The sequence below is a fragment of the Dendrobates tinctorius genome, unplaced genomic scaffold (genome assembly GCF_039654945.1).
Source record: "Dendrobates tinctorius isolate UK_male_01 unplaced genomic scaffold, ASM3965494v1 ptg000245l, whole genome shotgun sequence".
In the NCBI taxonomy this organism is placed as follows: domain Eukaryota; kingdom Metazoa; phylum Chordata; class Amphibia; order Anura; family Dendrobatidae; genus Dendrobates; species Dendrobates tinctorius.
The window spans coordinates 5,826,403-5,852,789 of NW_027361912.1; the positions used below are offsets into that span (position 1 = coordinate 5,826,403).

A 26,387-nucleotide genomic window follows, 5' to 3' on the forward strand; every position below is an offset into this window, starting at 1 on the left:
GAGAGTAGGGTTATGTATGGTCTGTAGAGAGCTGTATGTGGTATATGGAGAGTAGGGTTATCTATTGTCTATAGAGCTGTATGTGGTATATGGAGAGTAGGGTTATCTATTGTCTATAGAGACCTGTATGTGGTATGTAGAGAGTAGGGTTATCTGTGGTTCTATAGAGAGCTGTATGTGGTATATAGAGAGTAGGGTTATCTATGGTCCACAGAGAACTGTATGTGGTATATAGAGAGTAGGGTTATCTGTGGTTCTATAGAGAGCTGTATGTGGTATATAGAGAGTAGGGTTATCTATGGTCCACAGAGAACTGTATGTGGTATATAGAGAGTAGGGTTATCTGTGGGTCTATAGAGAGCTGTATGTGGTATATAGAGAGTATGGTTATCTGTGGGTCTATAGATAGCTGTATGTGGTATATGAAGAGTAGGGTTATCTGAGTCTAGAGAGAGCTGTATATGGTATATAGAGAGTAGGGTTATCTATGAGTCTAGAGAGAGCTGTATATGGTATATAGAGAGTATGGTTATCTATGGTCTATAGAGAGCTGTATGTGGTATATAGAGAATAGGGTTATCTGTGGGTCAGCACAGATGGCTCAGTGGTTAGCCCTGCATCCTTGCTGCGCTGCGGTCCTGGGTTCGAATCCCACCAAGGACAACATCTGCAAGAAGTTTGTATGTTCTCCCCGTGTTTGCGTGGGTTTCCTCCGGGTACTCCGGTTTCCTCCCACACTCCAAAGACATACTGATAGGGAATTTAGATTGTGACCCTCATCGGCGACAGTGATGATAGTGTGTGCATCACTGTAAAGCGCTGCGTAATATGTTAGCGCTATATAAAAATAAAGATTTATTTTTTTTTTAGCTGTATATGGAGAGTAGGGTTATCTGTGGGTCTATAGAGAGCTGTATATGGAGAGTAGGGTTATCTATGAGTCTATAGAGAGCTGCATGTGGTATATAGAGAAAAGGGTTATCTATTAGCCTATAGAGAGGTGTATGTGGTATATAGAGAGTAAGGTTATCTATGGTCTATAGAGAGCTGTATGTGGTATATAGAGAGTAGGGTTATCTATGGTCTATAGAGAGCTGTATGTGGTATATAGAGAGTAGAGTTATCTATGGTCTGTAGAGAGCTGTATGTGGTATATGGAGAGTAGGACTATCTATTGTCTATAGCAACCTTTATGTGCTATATAGAGAGTAGGGTTATCTATCGTCTATAGATAGCTGTATATGGTATATGGAGAGTAGGGTTATCTATGAGTCTAGAGAGAGCTGTATGTGGTATATAGAGAGTAGGGTTATCTATAGTCTATAGAGAGCTGTATGTGGTATATGAAGAGTAGGGTTATCTCTGAGTCTAGAGAGAGCTGTATGTGGTATATAGAGAGTAGGGTTATCTATGAGCCTATAGAGAGCTGTATGTGGTATATAGAGAGTTGAATTATCTATAGTCTATAGTGAGCTGTATGTGGTATATGGAGAGTAGGGTTATCTGTTGGTCTATAGAGAGCTGTATGTGGTATATGGAAAGTAGGGTTATCTGTGGGTCTATAGAGAGCTGTATGTGGTATATAGAGAGTAGGGTTATCTATAGGTCTATAGAGAGCTGTATGTGGTATATAGAGAGTAGGGTTATCTATGGTCTATAGAGAGCTGTATGTGGTATATGGAGAATAGGAGTATCTATGGTCTATAGGGAGCTGTATGTGGTATATGGAGAGTAGGGTTATCTATTGTCTATAGAGACCTGTATGTGTTATATAGAGAGTAGGGTTATCTATGGTCTATAGAGAGCTGTATGTGGTATATAGAGAGTAGGGTTATCTATGAGTCTATAGAGAGCTGTATGTGGTATATAGAGAGTAGAGTTATCTAAGGTCTGTAGAGAGCTGTATGTGGTATATAGAGAGTAGGGTTTTCTGTGGGTCTATAGAGAGCTGTATAAGGTATATGGAGAGTAGGGTTATCTATGAGTCTATAGAGAGCTGTATGTGGTATATGAAGAGTAGGGTTATCTATGAGCCTATAGAGAGCTGTATGTGGTATATGGAGAGTAGGGTTATCTATGAGCCTATAGAGAGCTGTATGTGGTATATAGAGAGTAGGGTTATCTGTCGGTCTATAGAGAGCTGTATGTGGTATATGGAGAGTAGGGTTATCTGTGGGTCTATAGAGAGCTGTATATGGTGTATGGAGAGTAGGGTTATCTATGGGTCTATAGAGAGCTGCATGTGGTATATAGAGAATAGTGTTATCTATGGGTCTATAGAGAGCTGTATATGGTATATGGAGAGTAGGGTTATCTATGGTCTATAAAGAGCTGTATGTGGTATATAGGGAGTAGGGTTATCTATGGGTCTATAGAGAGCTGCATGTGGTATATAGAGAGTATGGTTATCTATGGGTCTATAGAGAGCTGTATGTGGTATATGGAGAGCAGGGTTATCTGTGGTTCTATAGAGAGCTGTATGTGGTATATGGAGAGTAGGGTCATCTGTGGGTCTATAGAGGGCTGTATGTGGTATATGGAGAGTAGGTTTATCTGTGGTTCTATAGAGAGCTGTATGTGGTATATGGAGAGTAGGGTCATCTGTGGGTCTATAGAGAGCTGTATGTGGTATATGGAGAGTAGGGTCATCTGTGGGTCTATAGAGAGCTGTATGTGGTATATGGAGAGTAGGGTTGTCTATGGTCTACAGAGAGCTGTATGTGGTATATGGAGAGTAGGGTTATCTGTGGTTCTGTAGAGAGCTGTATGTGGTATATGGAGAGTAGGGTTATCTGTGGTTCTATAGAGAGCTGTATGTGGTATATGGAGAGTAGGGTTATCTGTGGTTCTATAGAGAGCTGTATATGGTATATGGAGAGTAGGGTTATCTATGGTCTATAGAGAGCTGTATGTGGTATATTGAGAGTAGGGTTATCTATGGGTCTATAGAGAGCTGTTTGTGTTATATGGAGAGTAGGGTTATCTGTGGTTCTATAGAGAGCTGTATGTAGTATATGGAGAGTAGGGTTATCTGTGGTTCTATAGAGAGCTGTATATGGTATATGGAGAGTAGGGTTATCTATGGTCTATAGAGAGCTGTATGTGGTATATAGAGAGTAGGGTTATCTATGGGTCTATAGAGAGCTGTTTGTGTTATATGGAGAGTAGGGTTATCTGTGGGTCTATAGAGAGCTGTATGTGGTATATGGGGAGTAGGGTTATCTATGGGTCTATAGAGAGCTGCACGTGGTATATAGAGAGTAGGGTTATCTATGGGTCTATAGAGAGCTGTATGTGGTATATAGAGAGTAGGGTTATCTATGGGTCTATAGAGAGCTGTATGTGGTATATGGAGAGTAGGGTTATCTGTGGGTCTATAGAGAGCTGTATGTGGTATATGGAGAGTAGGGTCATCTGTGGGTCTATAGAGAGCTGTATATGATATATAGAGAGTAGGGTTATCTGTGGTTCTATAGAGAGCTGTATGTGGTATATGGAGAGTAGGGTCATCTGTTGGTCTATAGAGAGCTGTATGTGGTGTATGGAGAGTAGGGTCATCTGTGGGTCTATAGAGAGCTGTATGTGGTATATGGAGAGTAGGTTTATCTGTGGTTCTATAGAGAGCTGTATGTGGTATATGGAGAGTAGGGTTATCTATGGTCTATAGAGAGCTGTATGTGGTATATGAAGAGTAGGGTTATCTGTGGTCTATAGAGAGCTGTATGTGGTATATGGAGAGTAGGGTTATCTATGGTCTATAGAGAGCTGTATGTGGTATATGGAGAGTAGGGTTATCTATGGTCTATAGAGAGCTGTATGTGGTATATGGAGAGTAGGGTTATCTATGGTCTACAGAGAGCTGTATGTGGTATATGGAGAGTAGTGTTATCTGTGGTTCTATAGAGAGCTGTATGTGGTATATGGAGAGTAGGGTTATCTGTGGGTCTATACAGAGCTGTATTTGGTATATAGAGAGTAGGGTTATCTATGGGTCTATAGAGATCTGTATGTGGTATATGGAGAGTAGGGTTATCTATGGTCTGTAGAGAGCTGTATGTGGTATATGGAGAGTAGGGTTATCTGTGGTTCTATAGAGAGCTGTATGTGGTATTTGGAGAGTAGGGTTATCTGTGGTTCTGTAGAGAGCTGTATGTGGTATATGGATAGTAGGGTTATCTGTGGGTCTATAGAGAGCTGTATGTGGTATATGGAAAGTAGGGTTATCTGTGGTCTATAGAGAGCTGTATGTGGTATATGGAGAGTAGGGTTATCTGTGGTTCTATAGAGAGCTGTATGTGGTATATGGAGAGTAGGGTTATCTGTGGTTCTGTAGAGAGCTGTATGTGGTATATGGAGAGTAGGGTTATCTGTGGTTCTATAGAGAGCTGTATGTGGTATTTGGAGAGTAGGGTTATCTGTGGTTCTGTAGAGAGCTGTATGTGGTATATAGAGAGTAGGGTTATCTGTGGGTCTATAGAGAGCTGTATGTGGTATATGGATAGTAGGGTTATCTGTGGTTCTATAGAGAGCTGTATGTGATATTTGGAGAGTAGGGTTATCTGTGGTTCTGTAGAGAGCTGTATGCGGTATATAGAGAGTAGGGTTATCTGTGGGTCTATAGAGAGCTGTATGCGGTATATAGAGAGTAGGGTTATCTGTGGGTCTATAGAGAGCTGTATGTGGTATATGGAGAGTAGGGTTATCTGTGGTCTATAGAGAGCTGTATGTGGTATTTGAAGAGTAGGGTTATCTATGTCTACAGAGAGCTGTATGTGGTATATGGAGAGTAGGGTTATCTGTGGTCTATAGAGAGCTGTATGTGGTATATGGAGAGTAGGGTTATCTGTGGTCTATAGAGAGCTGTATGTGGTATATGGAGAGTAGGGTTATCTGTGGTTCTATAGAGAGCTGTATGTGGTATATGGAGAGTAGGGTTATCTGTGGTTCTATAGAGAGCTGTATGTGGTATATGGAGAGTAGGGTTATCTGTGGTTCTATAGAGAGCTGTATGTGGTATATGGAGAGTAGGGTTATCTGTGGTTCTATAGAGAGCTGTATGTGGTATATGGAGAGTAGGGTTATCTGTGGTTCTATAGAGAGCTGTATGTGGTATATGGAGAGTAGGGTTATCTGTGGTTCTATAGAGAGCTGTATGTGGTACATGGAGAGTAGGATCATCTGTGGTTCTATAGAGAGCTGTATGTGGTATATGGAGAGTAGGGTTATCTGTGGTTCTATAGAGAGCTGTATGTGGTACATGGAGAGTAGGATCATCTGTGGGTCTATAGAGAGCTGTATGTGGTATATGGAGAGTAGGGTTATCTGTGGTTCTATAGAGAGCTGTGTGTGGTATATGGAGAGTAGGGTTATCTGTGGTTCTATAGAGAGCTGTATGTGGTACATGGAGAGTAGGATCATCTGTGGGTCTATAGAGAGCTGTATGTGGTATATGGAGAGTAGGGTTATCTGTGGTTCTATAGAGAGCTGTGTGTGGTATATGGAGAGTAGGGTTATCTGTGGTTCTATAGAGAGCTGTATGTGGTACATGGAGAGTAGGATCATCTGTGGTTCTATAGAGAGCTGTATGTGGTATATGGAGAGTAGGGTTACTGTATCTGTGGTTCTATAGAGAGCTGTATGTGGTACATGGAGAGTAGGATCATCTGTGGGTCTATAGAGAGCTGTATGTGGTATATGGAGAGTAGGGTTATCTATTGTCTATAGAGACCTGTATGTGTTATATAGAGAGTAGGGTTATCTATGGTCTATAGAGAGCTGTATGTGGTATATAGAGAGTAGGGTTATCTGTGAGTCTATAGAGAGCTGTATGTGGTATATAGAGAGTAGAGTTATCTAAGGTCTGTAGAGAGCTGTATGTGGTATATAGAGAGTAGGGTTTTCTGTGGGTCTATAGAGAGCTGTATAAGGTATATGGAGAGTAGGGTTATCTATGAGTCTTTAGAGAGCTGTATGTGGTATATGAAGAGTAGGGTTATCTATGAGCCTATAGAGAGCTGTATGTGGTATATGGAGAGTAGGGTTATCTATGAGCCTATAGAGAGCTGTATGTGGTATATGGAGAGTAGGGTTATCTGTGGGTCTATAGAGAGCTGTATGTGGTATATGGAGAGTAGGGTTATCTGTGGGTCTATAGAGAGCTGTATATGGTGTATGGAGAGTAGGGTTATCTATGGGTCTATAGAGAGCTGCATGTGGTATATAGAGAATAGGGTTATCTATGGGTCTATAGAGAGCTGTATATGGTATATGGAGAGTAGGGTTTTCTATGGTCTATAAAGAGCTGTATGTGGTATATAGGGAGTAGGGTTATCTATGGGTCTATAGAGAGCTGCATGTGGTATATAGAGAGTATGGTTATCTATGGGTCTATAGAGAGCTGTATGTGGTATATGGAGAGCAGGGTTATCTGTGGTTCTATAGAGAGCTGTATGTGATATATGGAGAGTAGGGTCATCTGTGGGTCTATAGAGGGCTGTATGTGGTATATGGAGAGTAGGTTTATCTGTGGTTCTATAGAGAGCTGTATGTGGTATATGGAGAGTAGGGTCATCTGTGGGTCTATAGAGAGCTGTATGTGGTATATGGAGAGTAGGGTCATCTGTGGGTCTATAGAGAGCTGTATGTGGTATATGGAGAGTAGAGTTATCTATGGTCTATAGAGAGCTGTATGTGGTATATGGAGAGTAGGGTTGTCTATGGTCTACAGAGAGCTGTATGTGGTATATGGAGAGTAGGGTTATCTGTGGTTCTGTAGAGAGCTGTATGTGGTATATGGAGAGTAGGGTTATCTGTGGTTCTATAGAGAGCTGTATGTAGTATATGGAGAGTAGGGTTATCTGTGGTTCTATAGAGAGCTGTATATGGTATATGGAGAGTAGGGTTATCTATGGTCTATAGAGAGCTGTATGTGGTATATAGAGAGTAGGGTTATCTATGGGTCTATAGAGAGCTGTTTGTGTTATATGGAGAGTAGGGTTATCTGTGGGTCTATAGAGAGCTGTATGTGGTATATGGGGAGTAGGGTTATCTATGGGTCTATAGAGAGCTGCACGTGGTATATAGAGAGTAGGGTTATCTATGGGTCTATAGAGAGCTGTATGTGGTATATAGAGAGTAGGGTTATCTATGGGTCTATAGAGAGCTGTATGTGGTATATGGAGAGTAGGGTTATCTGTGGGTCTATAGAGAGCTGTATGTGGTTTATGGAGAGTAGGGTTATCTATGGGTCTATAGAGAGCTGTATGTGGTATATGGAGAGTAGGGTCATCTGTGGGTCTATAGAGAGCTGTATATGATATATAGAGAGTAGGGTTATCTGTGGTTCTATAGAGAGCTGTATGTGGTATATGGAGAGTAGGGTCATCTGTTGGTCTATAGAGAGCTGTATGTGGTGTATGGAGAGTAGGGTCATCTATGGGTCTATAGAGAGCTGTATGTGGTATATGGAGAGTAGGTTTATCTGTGGTTCTATAGAGAGCTGTATGTGGTATATGGAGAGTAGGGTTATCTATGGTCTATAGAGAGCTGTATGTGGTATATGAAGAGTAGGGTTATCTGTGGTCTATAGAGAGCTGTATGTGGTATATGGAGAGTAGGGTTATCTATGGTCTATAGAGAGCTGTATGTGGTATATGGAGAGTAGGGTTATCTATGGTCTATAGAGAGCTGTATGTGGTATATGGAGAGTAGGGTTATCTATGGTCTACAGAGAGCTGTATGTGGTATATGGAGAGTAGTGTTATCTGTGGTTCTATAGAGAGCTGTATGTGGTATATGGAGAGTAGGGTTATCTGTGGGTCTATACAGAGCTGTATTTGGTATATAGAGAGTAGGGTTATCTATGGGTCTATAGAGAGCTGTATGTGGTATATGGAGAGTAGGGTTATCTATGGTCTGTAGAGAGCTGTATGTGGTATATGGAGAGTAGGGTTATCTGTGGTTCTATAGAGAGCTGTATGTGGTATTTGGAGAGTAGGGTTATCTGTGGTTCTGTAGATAGCTGTATGTGGTATATGGATAGTAGGGTTATCTGTGGGTCTATAGAGAGCTGTATGTGGTATATGGAAAGTAGGGTTATCTGTGGTCTATAGAGAGCTGTATGTGGTATATGGAGAGTAGGGTTATCTGTGGTTCTATAGAGAGCTGTATGTGGTATATGGAGAGTAGGGTTATCTGTGGTTCTATAGAAAGCTGTATGTGGTATTTGGAGAGTAGGGTTATCTGTGGTTCTGTAGAGAGCTGTATGTGGTATATAGAGAGTAGGGTTATCTGTGGGTCTATAGAGAGCTGTATGTGGTATATGGATAGTAGGGTTATCTGTGGTTCTATAGAGAGCTGTATGTGATATTTGGAGAGTAGGGTTATCTGTGGTTCTGTAGAGAGCTGTATGCGGTATATAGAGAGTAGGGTTATCTGTGGGTCTATAGAGAGCTGTATGCGGTATATAGAGAGTAGGGTTATCTGTGGGTCTATAGAGAGCTGTATGTGGTATATGGAGAGTAGGGTTATCTGTGGTCTATAGAGAGCTGTATGTGGTATATGGAGAGTAGGGTTATCTGTGGTCTATAGAGAGCTGTATGTGGTATATGGAGAGTAGGGTTATCTGTGGTTCTATAGAGAGCTGTATGTGGTATATGGAGAGTAGGGTTATCTGTGGTTCTATAGAGAGCTGTATGTGGTATATGGAGAGTAGGGTTATCTGTGGTTCTATAGAGAGCTGTATGTGATATATGGAGAGTAGGGTTATCTTTGGTTCTATAGAGAGCTGTATGTGGTATATGGAGAGTAGGGTTATCTGTGGTTCTATAGAGAGCTGTATGTGGTATATGGAGAGTAGGGTTATCTGTGGTTCTATAGAGAGCTGTATGTGGTACATGGAGAGTAGGATCATCTGTGGTTCTATAGAGAGCTGTATGTGGTATATGGAGAGTAGGGTTATCTGTGGTTCTATAGAGAGCTGTATGTGGTACATGGAGAGTAGGATCATCTGTGGGTCTATAGAGAGCTGTATGTGGTATATGGAGAGTAGGGTTATCTGTGGTTCTATAGAGAGCTGTATGTGGTATATGGAGAGTAGGGTTATCTATTGGTCTATAGAGAGCTGTATGTGGTATATGGAGAGTAGGGTTATCTGTGGTTCTATAGAGAGCTGTATGTGGTATATAGAGAGTAGGGTTATCTATTGGTCTATAGAGAGCTGTATGTGGTATATGGAGAGTAGGGTTATCTGTGGTTCTATAGAGAGCTGTATGTGGTACATGGAGAGTAGGGTTATCTGTGGTTCTATAGAGAGCTGTATGTGGTACATGGAGAGTAGGATCATCTGTGGTTCTATAGAGAGCTGTATGTGGTATATGGAGAGTAGGGTTATCTGTGGTTCTATAGAGAGCTGTATGTGGTACATGGAGAGTAGGATCATCTGTGGGTCTATAGAGAGCTGTATGTGGTATATGGAGAGTAGGGTTATCTGTGGTTCTATAGAGAGCTGTATGTGGTATATGGAGAGTAGGGTTATCTGTGGTTCTATAGAGAGCTGTATGTGGTATATGGAGAGTAGGGTTATCTGTGGTTCTATAGAGAGCTGTATGTGGTATATAGAGAGTAGGGTTATCTATTGGTCTATAGAGAGCTGTATGTGGTATATGGAGAGTAGGGTTATCTGTGGTTCTATAGAGAGCTGTATGTGGTATATAGAGAGTAGGGTTATCTATTGGTCTATAGAGAGCTGTATGTGGTATATGGAGAGTAGGGTTATCTGTGGGTCTATAGAGAGCTGTATGTGGTACATGGAGAGTAGGATCATCTATGGGTCTATAGAGAGCTGTATGTGGTATATGGAGAGTAGGGTTATCTGTGGTTCTATAGAGAGCTGTATGTGGTATATAGAGAGTAGGGTTATCTATTGGTCTATAGAGAGCTGTATGTGGTATATGGAGAGTAGGGTTATCTGTGGTTCTATAGAGAGCTGTATGTGGTATATAGAGAGTAGGGTTATCTATTGGTCTATAGAGAGCTGTATGTGGTATATGGAGAGTAGGGTTATCTGTGGGTCTATAGAGAGCTGTATGTGGTACATGGAGAGTAGGATCATCTGTGGGTCTATAGAGAGCTGTATGTGGCACGTTGTGTAGTGCCGCCTCTACAATACATTTTCTATCCACTATATGTGTATGTTAGACGTCACTCTGCCGTGCACACAGTGATGTATGTGTTATGTTGAATGCCGCCTTTGTGTTGTCAGAATACTCTCACTGTTGTGCATGTGGTTTTCATTGACGTCTTGACTTTTGCGTTATATGTGCTTACAATAACCTGATATGTCCACTATTGAGGACTTATACAGCTCCGCAACAGTTCCCTGCAGCCCCGGTTAATGATCGGGCTCTGAATATAGCCTGACGGTGCCATGAGACAGCTGCTATTTATTACATATCCCCGGTGTGATTTATTGCTTATTGATCTGTGATATCATATCCTCTGCTCATTGATAGGCACTAATTTACCATGAAGTATTGATTATTGATCACTGATCCCGCACAGATTACGCGACTAATGAGGAAATCCTCCTCTTTGTGGTGGATATTAGGCTATCTTTTCATTAGCGGACTCAATATTTATATATATAATTTATTTTCATTAGATTACAACATGCAAAGTGAATGAACAATAGAGAGATCTAGATCATTTCTGATTTTGGCGTGACCAGCCTTGCCTTCAAAACAGATTCCATTCTTCTAGATACACTTGTGCAAAGTCAGGGATTACGTAGGATTATAGTTAGGTCTATGAGTAACAAACTATGCCAAACAGGTAATAATGATCATTATTTGTATATGTAGCTTGAAATACAGTCATTATTTGAAACAGAAACAGAAGTGTGTTTGGCTTAAAATTGGGTGAGGAACAGTCAAACTCTGATATAATGGTGAGGTTGTGGAAGACAGTTTCAAGTCACATGTCAAATACATCATAGCAGGACTGAGCACAGCAACAAGATGCAAGGTAGTTATGCTGCATCAGCAAAGTCTCTCCCAGGCAAAGATTTCAAAGCAGACTGTGGCTTCAAGAGTGCTGTTCAAACCTTGTTGAAGAAGCACCTAGAAATCGTCTACGTTGAGGACTGTATTCTCAATGGTCGGCTAAGGAATGTTGAAAGACACATCATGCTTACTTCCCTTCTGAATTGGAAGATGTCCAGCAGTGCCATCAACTCAGATCTGCCAGCAACCAGTGGGACTTGACTACATCTATCTACTGTTCATGGAAGACTGTCCAGAAGTGGTGTTACTGGAAAAATTGCGGCCAAAAATCTTACCATCCATATAGAAACAAGGCCAAGTAACTCAATTATGGACAAAACATTGGAACAGGGGTGCAGGAAAATGTCAGCAGGTGCTCTGGACCGAAGAGACTACATGGGAAATATTTGGCTGTAACAGAAAGCAGTTTGTTCACTGAAGATCTGTGGTTAGTTCTTCAAGATGTTTGGAACAACCTCCCTGTCGAGTTCCTTCAAAACCTGTGTACAAAAGAATTGATGCTGTTTTGGAGGCATAAGGCAGTCACACCAAATATTGATTTTATCTAAATATTTTTTTTGTTTCCATTGCATTTTGTTAATAGATAAAATAAACTTAACAATTGCGTTTTTTAAAGCATTTTTACTTTGCAGCATTTTTTTTCCATTCCTGCCTGTATAAGTATATATATATATATATATATATATATATATATATATATATACAGTGGGGAAAAAAAGTATTTAGTCAGTCAGCAATAGTGCAAGTTCCACCACTTAAAAAGATGAGAGGCGTCTGTAATTTACATCATAGGTAGACCTCAACTATGGGAGACAAACTGAGAAAAAAAAATCCAGAAAATCACATTGTCTGTTTTTTTTTCATTTTATTTGCATATTATGGTGGAAAATAAGTATTTGGTCAGAAACAAAATTTCATCTCAATACTTTGTGATATATCCTTTGTTGGCAATGACAGAGGTCAAACGTTTTCTGTAAGTCTTCACAAGGTTGCCACACACTGTTGTTGGTATGTTGGCCCATTCCTCCATGCAGATCTCCTCTAGATCAGTGATGTTTTTGGCTTTTCGCTTGGCAACACGGACTTTCAACTCCCTCCAAAGGTTTTCTATAGGGTTGAGATCTGGAGACTGGCTGGGCCACTCCAGGACCTTGAAATGCTTCTTACGAAGCCACTCCTTCGTTGCCCTGGCGGTGTGCTTTGGATCATTGTCATGTTGAAAGACCCAGCCACGTTTCATCTTCAATGCCCTTGCTGATGGAAGGAGGTTTTCACTCAAAATCTCACGATACATGGCCCCATTCATTCTTTCATGTACCCGGATCAGTCGTCCTGGCCCCTTTGCAGAGAAACAGACCCAAAGCATGATGTTTCCACCACCATGCTTTACAGTAGGTATGGTGTTTGATGGATGCAACTCAGTATTCTTTTTCCTCCAAACACGACAAGTTGTGTTTCTACCAAACAGTTCCAGTTTGGTTTCATCAGACCATAGGACATTCTCCCAAAACTCCTCTGGATCATCCAAATGCTCTCTAGCAAACTTCAGACGGGCCCGGACATGTACAGGCTTAAGCAGTGGGACACGTCTGGCACTGCAGGATCTGAGTCCATGGTGGCGTAGTGTGTTACTTATGGTAGGCCTTGTTACATTGGTCCCAGCTCTCTGCAGTTCATTCACTAGGTCCCCCCGCGTGGTTCTGGGATTTTTGCTCACCGTTCTTGTGATCATTCTGACCCCACGGGGTGGGATTTTGCGTGGAGCACCAGATCGAGGGAGATTATCAGTGGTCTTGTATGTCTTCCATTTTCTAATTATTGCTCCCACAGTTGATTTCTTCACTCCAAGCTGGTTGGCTATTGCAGATTCAGTCTTCCCAGCCTGGTGCAGGGCTACAATTTTGTTTCTGTGTCCTTTGACAGCTCTTTGGTCTTCACCATAGTGGAGTTTGGAGTCAGACTGTTTGAGGGTGTGCACAGGTGTCTTTTTATACTGATAACAAGTTTAAACAGGTGCCATTACTACAGGTAATGAGTGGAGGAAAGAGGAGACTCTTAAAGAAGAAGTTACAGGTCTGTGAGAGCCAGAAATCTTGATTGTTTGTTTCTGACCAAATACTTATTTTCCACCATAATATGCAAATAAAATGAAAAAAAAACAGACAATGTGATTTTCTGGATTTTTTTTTCTCAGTTTGTCTCCCATAGTTGAGGTCTACCTATGATGTAAATTACAGACGCCTCTCATCTTTTTAAGTGGTGGAACTTGCACTATTGCTGACTGACTAAATACTTTTTTTCCCCACTGTATATATATATACTATATATATATACAGTGAGGAAAATGAATATTTGATACATTGGCAATTGTGCAAGTTTCCCACCTACAAAGAATAGAGAGGTCTGTAATTTTTTTTATCGTAGGCAATAAATAATTAAATTGCATTTTATTGCATGACATAAATATTTGATCACCGACCAACCAGCAAGAATTCTGGCCCTCACAAATATGTTAGTTTTTCTCTAAGAAGCTTCCTACTCTGCACTCATTACCTGTATTAATTGCATCTGTTTGAACTTGTTACCTGTATAAAAGACACCTGTCCACACACACAATCAATCACACTCCAACCTTTCCACCATGGCCAAGACTAAAGAGCTGGCTAAGGACACCAGGGACATAAATTAAAGACCTGCACAAGGCTGGGATGGGCTACAGGACAATGGACAAGCAGCTTGGTGAGAAGGCAACAACTGTTAGCGCAATTATCAGAAAGTGGATGAAACACAAGATGGCTGTCAATCTTCCTTAGTTTGTGGCTCCATGCAAGATGTCACCTCATAGGGTAAGGATGATTCTGAGAAAGGTCAGGAATCAGCCCAGAACTACACAGGAGGGCGTGGTCAATGACCTTTAGAGAGCTGGAACCACAGTCTCAAACATTATCGTTAGTAGCACACTACGCTGTCACGGTATAAAATCCCGCAGGGAAGCTTGCCAATGACCATCTGGAAGATCCAGAGGAGGCATGGGAGAATGTCATGTGGTCAGATGAGACCAAAATAGAACTTATTGGTATCAAATGCACTCGCCAGGTTTGGAGGAAGAATAAGGATGAGTACAGCCCCAAGAATACCATCCCAACCGTGAACCATGGTGGGGGAAACATCATACTTTGGGGTGCTTTTCTGCAAAGTGGACAGGACAACTGCACCATAATGAAGAAAGGATGGATGGGGTCATGTATTGTGAGATTTTGGCCAACAACATTCTTCCTTCAGTAAGAGCATTGAAGATGGGTCATGGCTGGGTCTTCCAGCATGACAATGATCCGAAACACACAGACAGGGAAACTATGCAGTAGCTCCGTAAGAAGCATTTCAAGGTCCTGCAGTGGCCTAGACAGTCTCCAGAGCTGAACTCAATAGAAAATCTTTGGAGGGAGCTGAAACTCAATGTTTCCTGGCAACAGCCCTGAAACCTGCACGATCTGGAGAAGATCTGTATGGAGGAGGGGGCCAAAATCCCTGCTGCAGTGTGGGCAAACTTGGTCAAGAACTACAGGAAATGTCTGACCTCTGTAATTGCAAACAAAGGTTTCTGCACCAAATATTTTTTCTGCTTTTCTATAGGATCAAATACTTATTTCATGCAATAACATGCAAACTAATTGTGTAATAATCATACAATGTGATTTTCTATTTTTTTATTTTTAGATTCTGTCTCTCACAGGTGAAGTGTACCCAAGATAAAATATACAGACCTCTCCATTCTTTGTAGGAGGGAAGACTTGCAAAATCAGCAGTGTATCAAATGCCTATTTTCCGCACTGTATATATATATATATATATATATATATATATATATATATGTGCACAAATACCGAATACTATAATTTGCATATATCCCTCTTATTTTGAAGGAGCTGAGCACTGAGAAAACCAATAATGGCACCCATTATCGGCTGCAACTTCTCTATAGCAATGGTGAGTCCCGAAGGGTTAAACATTAAACTTAGCTCTGCTACATCTGTAATAAGGTAATGTTATTCTTTAGGCCTCAGTGTGTTTCACATTGTTTGCTATTTTCTTTTCTAGTGTTGGTTTTCCTAGTTCTTTCCTTGTTTGCTAGTGTACATACAGTCGGTCATACATCTACCGACACTTTATGTATTTTGCAGGTTTGTATGTTTTCTGCTCCTCATTCCTTTCTTTGTCTTTTAAGGTGTCCGAACGGAACAAGATCTTTTTGTGAGACTAATCGATTCAGTGACAAAACAGGTTGGTTCCATTCAGCTCAGTGAGCCTGGACTATATATCATCTGGTCTTGGGTGCCGCAGGGATGGAGCAATATGGAGTCCAAGGGTAGCAATCACTACCGGGTCCTGGTGCCTAAAGGAGGCCCAAAGTCTCGTCTTCCACATAAGAAGACACCAGTATTATACATGGCACCTAGTAGGTTTGGGGCCCTGATACTCATCTGGTTTTGGGATCCAGAAGCTTCAACTTACTGTTCAGTAGGGTTTAATACTATATAAACGGGCACCTCTTTCTCTTGTGCTCATAAGGGCACAATTCTGTGCTAAGATGGGATAGTATAAGGAAGGTAAAGAGAAGAGATTTGGCAATTATAGACTTTACTACCCTCTAAGGTAGGAGATGGTGTGTAACCCTATACTAACTCTCAGTTTCCTGCAGCCCATAGCATATGAAGGGCAGAATAAGAATCCAGAGATGTGCCGCGTCCTGCTCACTCATGAGGTCATGTGCAGGTATGAAGTATTCTCTCTGTGGCATCTTTTCATGTCGAATTGTTCCTCACCAGAAGTTTCATTCCCTTAAAGCATTTGTTGCCCGTCTACTATAAAATACAATATAAATATCATTCTCATCCAAAAAGTTTTCCACAGTGTTCCTCTGCCTTAAATCTACTCCCCGATCGCTGGCTACCACCTAACCTATCCACAGTGCTGCAGCACCCTGCATCTCCTCTCTCCTCTGTGTCTACCGCCGTATCTGTCCTGTCCACAGTACTGTACCACCCGGCATCTCCTCCCTCTTCTCTCTCTCTACCGCCATACCTATCCTCTACACAGTACTGCACCACCCTACATCTCCTCCCTGCTCTCTCTACCGCCATACCTATCCTCTCCACAGTGCTGCAACACCCTGCATCTCCTCCCTCCTCTCTCTCTACCGCCATACCTATCCTCTCCGCAGTGCTGCAACACCCAGCATCTCCTCCCTGCTCTCTCTCTCTATCGCCATACCTATCCTCTCCACAGTGCTGCACTGCCCTATATCTCCTCCCTCCTCTGTGTCTACTGCCGTATCTGTCCTGCCCACAGTACTGCATCTCCTCCCTGCTCTCTCTCTCTATCGCCATACCTATCCTCTACACAGTGCTGCAACACCCTGCATCTCCTCCCTCCTCTGTGTCTACTGCCGTATCTGTCCTGTCCACAGTGCTGCACCGCCCTACATCTCCTCCCTCCTCTCTCTCTCTACCACCATACCTATCCTCTCCACAGTGCGGTACTGCCCTACATCTCCTCCCTCCTCTCTCTCTCTACCGTCATACCTATCCTCTCCACAGTGCTGTACCGCCCTACATCTCCTCCCTCCTCTCTCTCTCTACCGCCATACCTATCCTCTCCACAGTGCGGTACTGCCCTACATCTCCTCCCTCCTCTCTCTCTCTACCGCCATACCTATCCTCTCCACAGTGCGGTACTGCCCTACATCTCCTCCCTCCTCTCTCTCTACCGCCATACCTATCCTCTCCACAGTGCTGCACCGCCCTATATCTCCTCCCTCCTCTCTCTCTCTACCGCCATACCTATCCTCTCCACAGTGCGGTACTGCCCTACATCTCCTTCCTCCTCTCTCTCTCTCTACCGCCATACCTATCCTATCCACAGTGCTGTACCGCCCTACATCTCCTCCCTCCTCTCTCTCTCTACCGCCATACTTATCCTCTCCACAGTGCTGCACCGCCCTACATCGCCTTCCTGCTCTCTCTCTCTACCGCCATACCTATCCTCTCCACAGTGCTGCACCGCCCTACATCGCCTCCCTCCTCTCTCTCTCTACCGCCATACCTATCCTCTCCACAGTGCAGTACCGCCCTACATCTCCTCCCTCCTCTCTCTCTCTACCATCATAATTGTCCCCTCCACAGTGCTGTGTCGCCCTACATCTCCTCCCTCCTCTCTCTCTCTACCGCCATACTTATCCTCTCCACAATGCTGCACCGCCCTACATCTCCTTCCTGCTCTCTCTCTCTACCGCCATACCTATCCTCTCCACAGTGCTGCACCGCCCTACATCGCCTCCCTCCTCTCTCTCTCTACCGCCATACCTATCCTCTCCACAGTGCAGTACCGCCCTACATCTCCTCCCTCCTCTCTCTTTCTACCATCATAATTGTCCCCTCCACAGTGCTGCGTCGCCCTACATCTCCTCCCTCTTCTCTCTCTACTGCCGTTCCGGTCTACTACACAGTGCTGCTCCACCCTTCGTCTTCTCCCTCCTCTCTCTCTACCACCATATTTGTCCTTTCCAAAGTACTGTATCACCCTACATCTCCTACCTCCTCTATTCATACCACCGTACCTGTCCTCTTTACAGTGCTGCACCGCCCTACATCTATTCTCTCCTCTCTCTTTAATGCTATACTTGTTCTCTCCATAGTGCTGCACCGTCCTACTTCTCCTCCTTATCTCCATGCAACATCTTAAGTGTCCTCTCTACAGTACTGCACCATTCTACATCTCCTTCATCATCACTGTCTACCACCGTACCTCTTCTCTCAAAAGTGCTTCACTGCCCTACATCTCCTCCCTCCACTCTCTCTACCATTGTATCTGTCCTCTTCACAGTGCTGCACCGCCCTACATCTCCTCCCTTCTCTCTCTACCGCCATACCTGTCCTCTCCATAGTGCTGCACCTCCCTACATCTCCTCCCTTCTCTCTCTCTAGTGCCATATCTGTCCTCTCCATAGTGCTGCACCTCCCTACATCTCCTCCTTCCTCTCCCCACCGCTGTACCTGTTCTCTTCACAGTGCTGCACCGCTTTACATCTCCTCTCTCTATCGCCGAATCTGTCTTCTCCACAGTGCTGTACTGCTCTACATCTCCTCCCTCCTCTCTACTGCCATACCTGTCCTTGCCACAGTGCTGCACCGCCCTACATCTCCTCCCTCCTGACCCTTTACAGCCATACCTGTCTTCTCCACAGTGCTGCACCTCCCTACATCTCCTCCCTCCTCTCTCTCTATCCTCATACCTGTCCTATTCATATTGCTGCACTACGTCTCCTCCCTCATCTGTGTCTACTGCCCTACCTGTCTTCTCTACAGTTCTGCACCGCCCTACATCTCTTCCTTATCTCTATTCAACACCGTAACTGTCCTCTCTACAGTGCTGCAACATTCTACATCTCCTTCATCATCTCTGTCTACCACCGTACCTCTTATCTCCAAAGTGCTGTTCCACCCTACATCTCCTTCTTCATGACTGTCTCCCTCCTTACCTATCCTCTACACAGTGCTACACCACCCTACACCTCCTCCTCATTTTTGTCTGCCAGTGTACTTCTCTTCATAGTGCTGCATTATTCTACATATTTACATAGAACAGTAGGAAAAGAGACAAACATCCATCAAGTACATCTCCTCTCTCTTCTCTGTCTACCAAGCTACCCATGCTCTACCAAGTCTAACTTCCTCCATAATCTAAAACTCCCACTTCCGCCTTTAAGACTTTTCTCCTACTGCACCAGATCTCTGGCATGTGCTACCCTTTCAGATGAATTTTTAACATCCTCAATTTAAGTGCGCCCTAAAACACTTCTTTTTAATCAGGCCTATCACATTTCATAAATTGACTCCTGAACCGTTATCACCATTATTCCTCAGACCACTCTTTAAATTCAATATTGTCCCTGATTCTGCTTTATGTAGGAGTGTAGTGCAAAAGATAACTGGATTTCTTGTGTCACCACAATATCTTCATAGATTGAAAAATCCCTCTCCAGGGGAAAAAAATAGCAAGAGATCTACTATGAAAAAGTTAGAAATTACTAATGATGATTCTATCATTGAGTAGCGTAACTAGAATCTGATGGGCCATAGTGCAAAATATGAATTCGCCCATCCCTGACTCAAGTTGGTCAGATGTATGAGCTCTTGTAGCTTTTTAAATCCTATAACGACATACATATTTCCCTTCTCCCCCATTATGTAGTTATGTCCCCCATCCTCTACTAATATCCCATCATGGGCCCCTTCCTGGTATATATGTTCCCCATCCAGGATAAGTGATAACCTACAGATTGGTGGGTCTCTGACTGCTGGGACCCCATCTATTGCAAGAAGGACTTTTCTCCCTTGTTAGAATGGAGCGGCAGTACACATGCTTGACCCCCACTTCATTCATTTTTTATGGAGGAAAAGCCGATTGCAGTCCATAACTTTCCCTTGGAGAAGGAATGGCACACTCCATTCTAATAGGGATAGAAGTGCCCCTTTCTGACTGCTAGGACCCCCACCGCTCTATCTCGTGGACAGGTGATAATGTCTTCTACATTGGACAACCTCTTTAAGTTCTTGATTCTCTTAGTATAATTGCCAGGCTATTAAGCCATGCTCACTAGTTGACCCATTTTGTGCGTTGACCACCCGGTATACCACCGTCCCCTTCTAACCTCAGTGATGGATTAGGAAATGACAACTACACAAGTAAATCACCGGATTCTAAAGCTTAGGCTACTTTCACACATCAGTTTTTTGCCGTCAGGCAGGATCCGGCTATTTTTAGAAAAAACGAATCCGGCATAAATTTTGGAGAACTGTAGAAACGGATCCGTTTTTATTCCGGATCCGTCTAGCAGGTTATATCTGTTTCCTGGGGGCTGGCCAATTGGATCTGAGCATGCGCAGACTTAAAAAAACGGATCCGGTGGCTGGATCCGTCTTTTTCTGCATCCGGCGCATTCCGGCGCCCATAGACTTTCATTATGGCAAAAAGCCGGAAGCGTCGGATCCGGCGCTTCCGGCTTTTTCGCCAGATACAAAAAACGTTACAGTAGCCGTTTTTTCCAGAAGCCGGAATGAGACAAGTAGCCGGATCCGGCAAAAAACGGATGAAATGCAATGCCATCCGGCACGATCCGGCGCTAATGCAAGTCAATGGGGAAAAACTGGATCCGGCATTGCATTTTGCCGGATCCAGTTTTACAAAAAAAAGCCGGATCGCGCCTGACGGCGAAAAACTGATGTGTGAAAGAGGCCTTAACGGGTTACATTCTCATCAAATATTAACGCGGCCTCAAAAAAATCATCTCCACAAGGTTTGGGAGACCCTCCATATATAGATAAATCATGTGTAAGTCCCTTATGGCCCCCGCTTGGGTGTCCTGTAGGCAATCAGCGAGGTCTACTCACACTCATTTACCATTCTGCAATGCGAAAGTGGAGGAAGAACGGAACAGATGAAAGCTTCTCCTCCTCAGGACGGCCATATGTTCTGCATTTCCCAGGACGCTACCTGTTTATCTCACTCCGACACTTTAGCTTTGAATTCTAATTTTTCCTATAATTTAGACTTCTGAGTGAACTAAATTACCACAATCAGGCAAATTGGGATTCAGTAACCCTTTCATTCCCAGACTAAGGATGATCCATCAGTCAGAAGGCAGAATTTCTCGATACGAGGCCTCCCAGACTCGACCATATATATCTGTAGGATCTCTAATATTAGGAGTCATTACGAGAGAGGTCACCTCTCCATCTGCTCCTAGATAGGACATCATTTACCTGGTTCCTCTTAGGACGGATGCCGCCAACTTAATAAGCTCTCTAATTATACACCGTACCGCCATCTTGTTCAGTCCCGGCTCCTTACTGATTCAGTCCGGGAACAAAAGGCTAATTAGTTACTGCACCCAATTAGTGACTCGCGTCTCATCACCGACCCGAGAATTGTCACCTTTTTCATCGGAAAATCGTAAAAAAAAAATACAAAAGTTATAAAGAGGTCCTGACGCCGGAGACCACAGGTGGAGAGCAGAGTCATTAACCCTTTTCATGCTGCCAGATTTTGGCATTCCATCCAAGTAGCTTGCAGAGGTAACATTTGACCCCGTTAGATTTCGCATTCAGCCCCCAAAAATGTATATGGCAAAACCTGTTATTAGAAATGAATGTAGAGATGCAGAAGTGTTGGTAGACCCTATGGAGCATTGCTGCCCACCGTCCACTACAATGGCGCAGCAGACTGATGGGGGCGACATCAACCCCACAGCTGCTTAATAAGAGAGACATTGACAACCTGCAATGCTCACAGCTGGGGCTCCGCGCTGGGCCGGGCGCACGGCTCCTGGTCACCACGTCCTACCCAGACAGATGGTGGGAATTTATACACTTTTGTTATGCAATCAGCGGGAGCAGAATGTAACACAAAGGCTGATGGCGAGTGTGTGTGCGGAGCAATGTGTGTGTGCAGAGACGTGTGTGTCTACGGCTCAGCTCTGCTATGTCAGTACATTCTTCATGCATTACCACAAGTTTGGGCCGTGCATGGCGGCCATTGTAGGATCATACCAGTAAACTATGATGGAAGTTATAGTCGCCCCCATGACTGGGAAGCCACATGTGCCGTTATTATAGGGTTATATGATGAGGGTTGTAGTAATAGCACGTCCTGAAATACAGACATAAACCCCCAACAATACAGAGCTAAAGCCCCAATAATATAGATATAAAGCCCCAACAATACAGAGATAAAGCCCCAATAATATAGAGATAAAGCCCCAACAATACAGAGATAAAGCCCCAATAATATAGAGATAAAGCCTCAATAATATAGAGATAAAGCTCCAATATTACGGACATAAAGACCCAATAATATAGAGATAAAGCCTCAATAATATAGAGATTAAGCCCCAATAATATAGAGATTAAGCCTCAATAATATAGAGATTAAGCCCCAATAATATAGAGATAAAGCTCCAATAATATAGAGATAAAGCCCCAATAATATAGAGATAAAGCTCCAATAATATAGAGATAAAGCCCCAATAATATAGAGATTAAGCCCCAATAATATAGAGATTAAGCCTCAATAATATAGAGATAAAGCTCCAATAATATAGATATAAAGCCCCAATAATATAGAGATAAAGCCTCAATAATATAGAGATAAAGCCCCAATAATATAGATATAAAGCCCCAATAATATAGAGATTAAGCCCCAATAATATAGAGATAAAGCTCCAATAATATAGAGATTAAGCCTCAATAATATAGAGATAAAGCCTCAATAATATAGAGATAAAGCCCCAATAATATAGATATAAAGCCCCAATAATATAGAGATTAAGCCCCAATAATATAGAGATAAAGCCTCAATAATATAGAGATAAAGCCTCAATAATATAGATATAAAGACCCAATAATATAGAGATAATGCCTCAATAATATAGAGATAATGCCTCAATAATATAGAGATAATGCCCCAATAATATAGATATAAAGCCCCAATAATATAGATATAATGCCCCAATAATATAGAGATAAAGCCTCAATAATATAGAGATAAAGCTCCAATATTACGGACATAATGCCCCAATAATATAGAGATAAAGCCCCAATAATATAGATATAAAGCCCCAATAACACAGAGATAAAGCCCCAATAATATAGAGATTAAGCCCCAATAATATAGAGATAAAGCCCCAATAATATAGAGATAAAGCCCCAATAATATAGAGATAAAGCTCCAATATTACGGACATAAAGACCCAATAATATAGAGATAAAGCCTCAATAATATAGATATAAAGCCCCAATAATATAGATATAAAGCCCCAATAATATAGAGATAATGCCCCAATAATATAGATATAAAGCCCCAATAATATAGATATAAAGCCCCAATAATATAGAGATTAAGCCCCAATAATATAGAGATTAAGCCCCAATAATATAGAGATAAAGCCCCAATAATATAGAGATAAAGCCTCAATAATATAGAGATAAAGCCTCAATAATATAGAGATAAAGCTCCAATATTACGGACATAAAGACCCAATAATATAGAGATAAAGCCTCAATAATATAGATATAAAGCCCCAATAATATAGAGATAATGCCTCAATAATATAGAGATTAAGCCCCAATAATATAGAGATAAAGCCCCAATAATATAGAGATAAAGCCCCAATAATATAGAGATAAAGCTCCAATATTACGGACATAAAGACCCAATAATATAGAGATAAAGCCTCAATAATATAGATATAAAGCCCCAATAATATAGAGATAAAGCCTCAATAATATAGATATAAAGCCCCAATAATATAGATATAAAGCCCCAATAATATAGAGATAATGCCTCAATAATATAGATATAAAGCCCCAATAATATAGATATAAAGCCCCAATAATATAGAGATAATGCCCCAATAATATAGAGATAAAGCCCCAATAATATAGATATAAAGCCCCAATAATATACAGATAATGCCTCAATAATATAGAGATAAAGCCTCAATAATATAGAGATAATGGCCCAATAATATACAGATAATGCCTCAATAATATAGAGATAATGCCCCAATAATATAGAGATAAAGCCCCAATAATATAGATATAAAGCCCCAATAATATACAGATAATGCCTCAATAATACAGAGATAATGCCCCAATAATATACAGATAATGCCTCAATAATATAGAGATAAAGCCTCAATAATATAGAGATAAAGCCCCAATAATATAGATATAAAGCCCCAATAATATACAGATAATGCCTCAATAATATAGAGATAAAGCCTCAATAATATAGAGATAATGGCCCAATAATATACAGATAATGCCTCAATAATATAGAGATAATGCCCCAATAATATAGATATAAAGCCCCAATAATATACAGATAATGCCTCAATAATATACAGATAATGCCTCAATAATATAGAGATAAAGCCTCAATAATACAGAGATAAAGCCCCAATCATTTCACACGTCATTATATCTACCTATCTATTATCTATCTATCTATCTATTATCTACGGTATATCTCTATCTATCTACCTTCTATCTATTATCCAAATTCAAAGACGCTTTATTGACAGGACCAAATAAACATTAGTTTTGCCAAAGCAAGTGTCCAGTAGGGATCGGGACTGTGGGGATGTTGGGAGGGACTGTAGTGGGGGAATCTAGGGTGGGGGCTATGGAAGTCCGTGGCATATCACATCTCTCTTTCTTGCAGTCCATGGCATGTGCTCACGTACTGCGCTACTCTCGCTCCCGCGCTCACATACTGCGCTGCTCTCTCTCCCGCACTCACATACTGCGCTGCTCTCTCTCCCGCACTCACATACTGCGCTGCTCTCTCTCCCGCACTCACATACTGCGCTGCTCTCTCTCCCGCACTCACATACTGCGCTGCTCTCTCTCCCGCACTCACATACTGCGCTGCTCTCTCTCCCGCACTCACATACTGCGCTGCTCTCTCTCCCGCACTCACATACTGCGCTGCTCTTTCTCCCGCACTCACATACTGTGCTGCTCTCTCCCCCATGCTCACGTACTGCACTGCTCTCTCTCTCGCACTCACATACTGCGCTGCTCTCTCCCCTACCCTCATGGACTGTGCTGCGCTCTCCCCTTCGCTCATGTGCTGCGGTTCTCTCTCCCCTGCACTTACATTCTGCGCTGCTCTCTCACCCACGCGCTGCGCTGGTGTCTCCCCTGAGCATAGATACTGCGCTGCTCTCCCCCACGCGCTCTTCTTCACCCAGCAGGATAAGCATTTTCTCTTCCTCTTCCATGGACTTAACAGCCAGGAAGAGATTGCAGAGCTTCCTGAAGTGATTGTCCCTCACTGCTGAGTATTTGGTGCAGTGTAGCAGGAGGTGGGTCTCATCCTCCAGGTCATAGTGTGGGCACAGTCTGCCCTCCCTGGGCTTGTAGCTGTCTGTACCGGCCGACCTCGATGGCCAGACTGTGGGCACTGAGTCTATACCGACTCTGGATCTGGTGGTCTCTGGGCTCTCTTTGTAGACTCTGGTACATGGTCAGTTTCTGGATGATGTAGTTCCTCCAGTCACTGATATACCTCTCCTGGTCCTTGTTTACCATCTTCCTGATTCTGTTTTTTTTTCAGGCTGCTCTGATTGATGTTTGGTCCTGTTGGGTTTGGGTGAGCTGTTCCTGGAGTCCTGGTTTGTGGTACCACCTATATGTAGTAGGGCTTTATGGTGATGGGAACTTGGATTGCTACTATGTAGGTGAGCCCAGAATGACAGAACCATCTTGAGGGTTGCTAGGTGTAGAGGGAATCTGCCCAGCTCAGCCACTGTTGGTGGTGCTTCGATGGACCTAGAGAAGGTGCTCACAGAATTCCAGGTGGAATATTTCTGTTGGGTTTGAATCCCACCATGACCAGTCTGGGAATGTGTGAGGACACCCAACTTAGCTGCTGTACAGGAGGATTGGGAGTGATGATGGAATTGAAGATTTTTATCCAAACCCTCATTGGTGGCTTCAAATGGCATAGAAGATTTTACAGGCCTTGTCTTTCAGGGTCTATATGGCTTGTTTGAAGCTCCCTGACTGGTGAATTTACAGGCCCAGGTAGGTGTATTTGTCTGTTCCTGTAAGAGTACAACATTGCAGTAGTTCTCGATGTTGGAGCTTTTGATGACATTATAGGTCTTTCCTCCTATTCCATTCTCAATCAGTTTCAGAAATAGGCCCGGGTGCCATACTGAGTCAAAGGCCTTTTAAGGCTGGGTTCACACGTAGCGGAACTCTCGCGGAAATTACCGCGAGAATTCTGGAATTCCATTCCGCAGGAAAATCGCATTTTAAATTCCCGCGATTTTCCGTCGGAAAAACTAGCATTTTGCAAGCGTAATTAGCTTGCAGAACTGCTAGCGTTTTCCAAGCGATCTGTAGCATCGCTTGAAGAACTGATTGACAGGTTGGTCACACTCATCAAATATAGTGTTTGACGAGTGTGACCAACTTTTTACTATTGAGGCTGCCTATGCGGCATCAATAGTAAAAGAATGTAAAAAAAAATAATAATAAAAAAAAAAAATATTGTTATTCTCACCTTCCGACGTCCCGCACAGCCTTCCCGCCTCTCTCCACACTCCCGGTCCCAGTAATCCTTTGCGACAATTACCGCGATGACGTCTGTTCTCGTGGGATTGTGACGTCGGGCGAATGACCGCGAGACTTCGCGATCCCGCGAGAACGGACGCCATCGCTCGCAAAGGCTTACTGGGACCTGGAGCGTGGAGAGAGG

The 26,387-nt window shown here is 42.7% G+C and overlaps 1 protein-coding gene across 2 annotated transcripts in view; it reads left to right on the forward strand.

The window, feature by feature from the left end:
* Nucleotides 1-26,387, forward strand: part of EBF2 (EBF transcription factor 2) — a 149,147-nt gene that overhangs the window by 31,431 nt on the left and 91,329 nt on the right. For both annotated transcript variants that reach the window (XM_073557143.1, XM_073557144.1), the window contains exons 3-5: nucleotides 14,984-15,047; nucleotides 15,286-15,341; nucleotides 15,760-15,833. In XM_073557143.1, coding sequence (XP_073413244.1) covers nucleotides 14,984-15,047; nucleotides 15,286-15,341; nucleotides 15,760-15,833 — 194 coding nt within the window. The remainder of the gene's footprint in view (nucleotides 1-14,983; nucleotides 15,048-15,285; nucleotides 15,342-15,759; nucleotides 15,834-26,387) is intronic.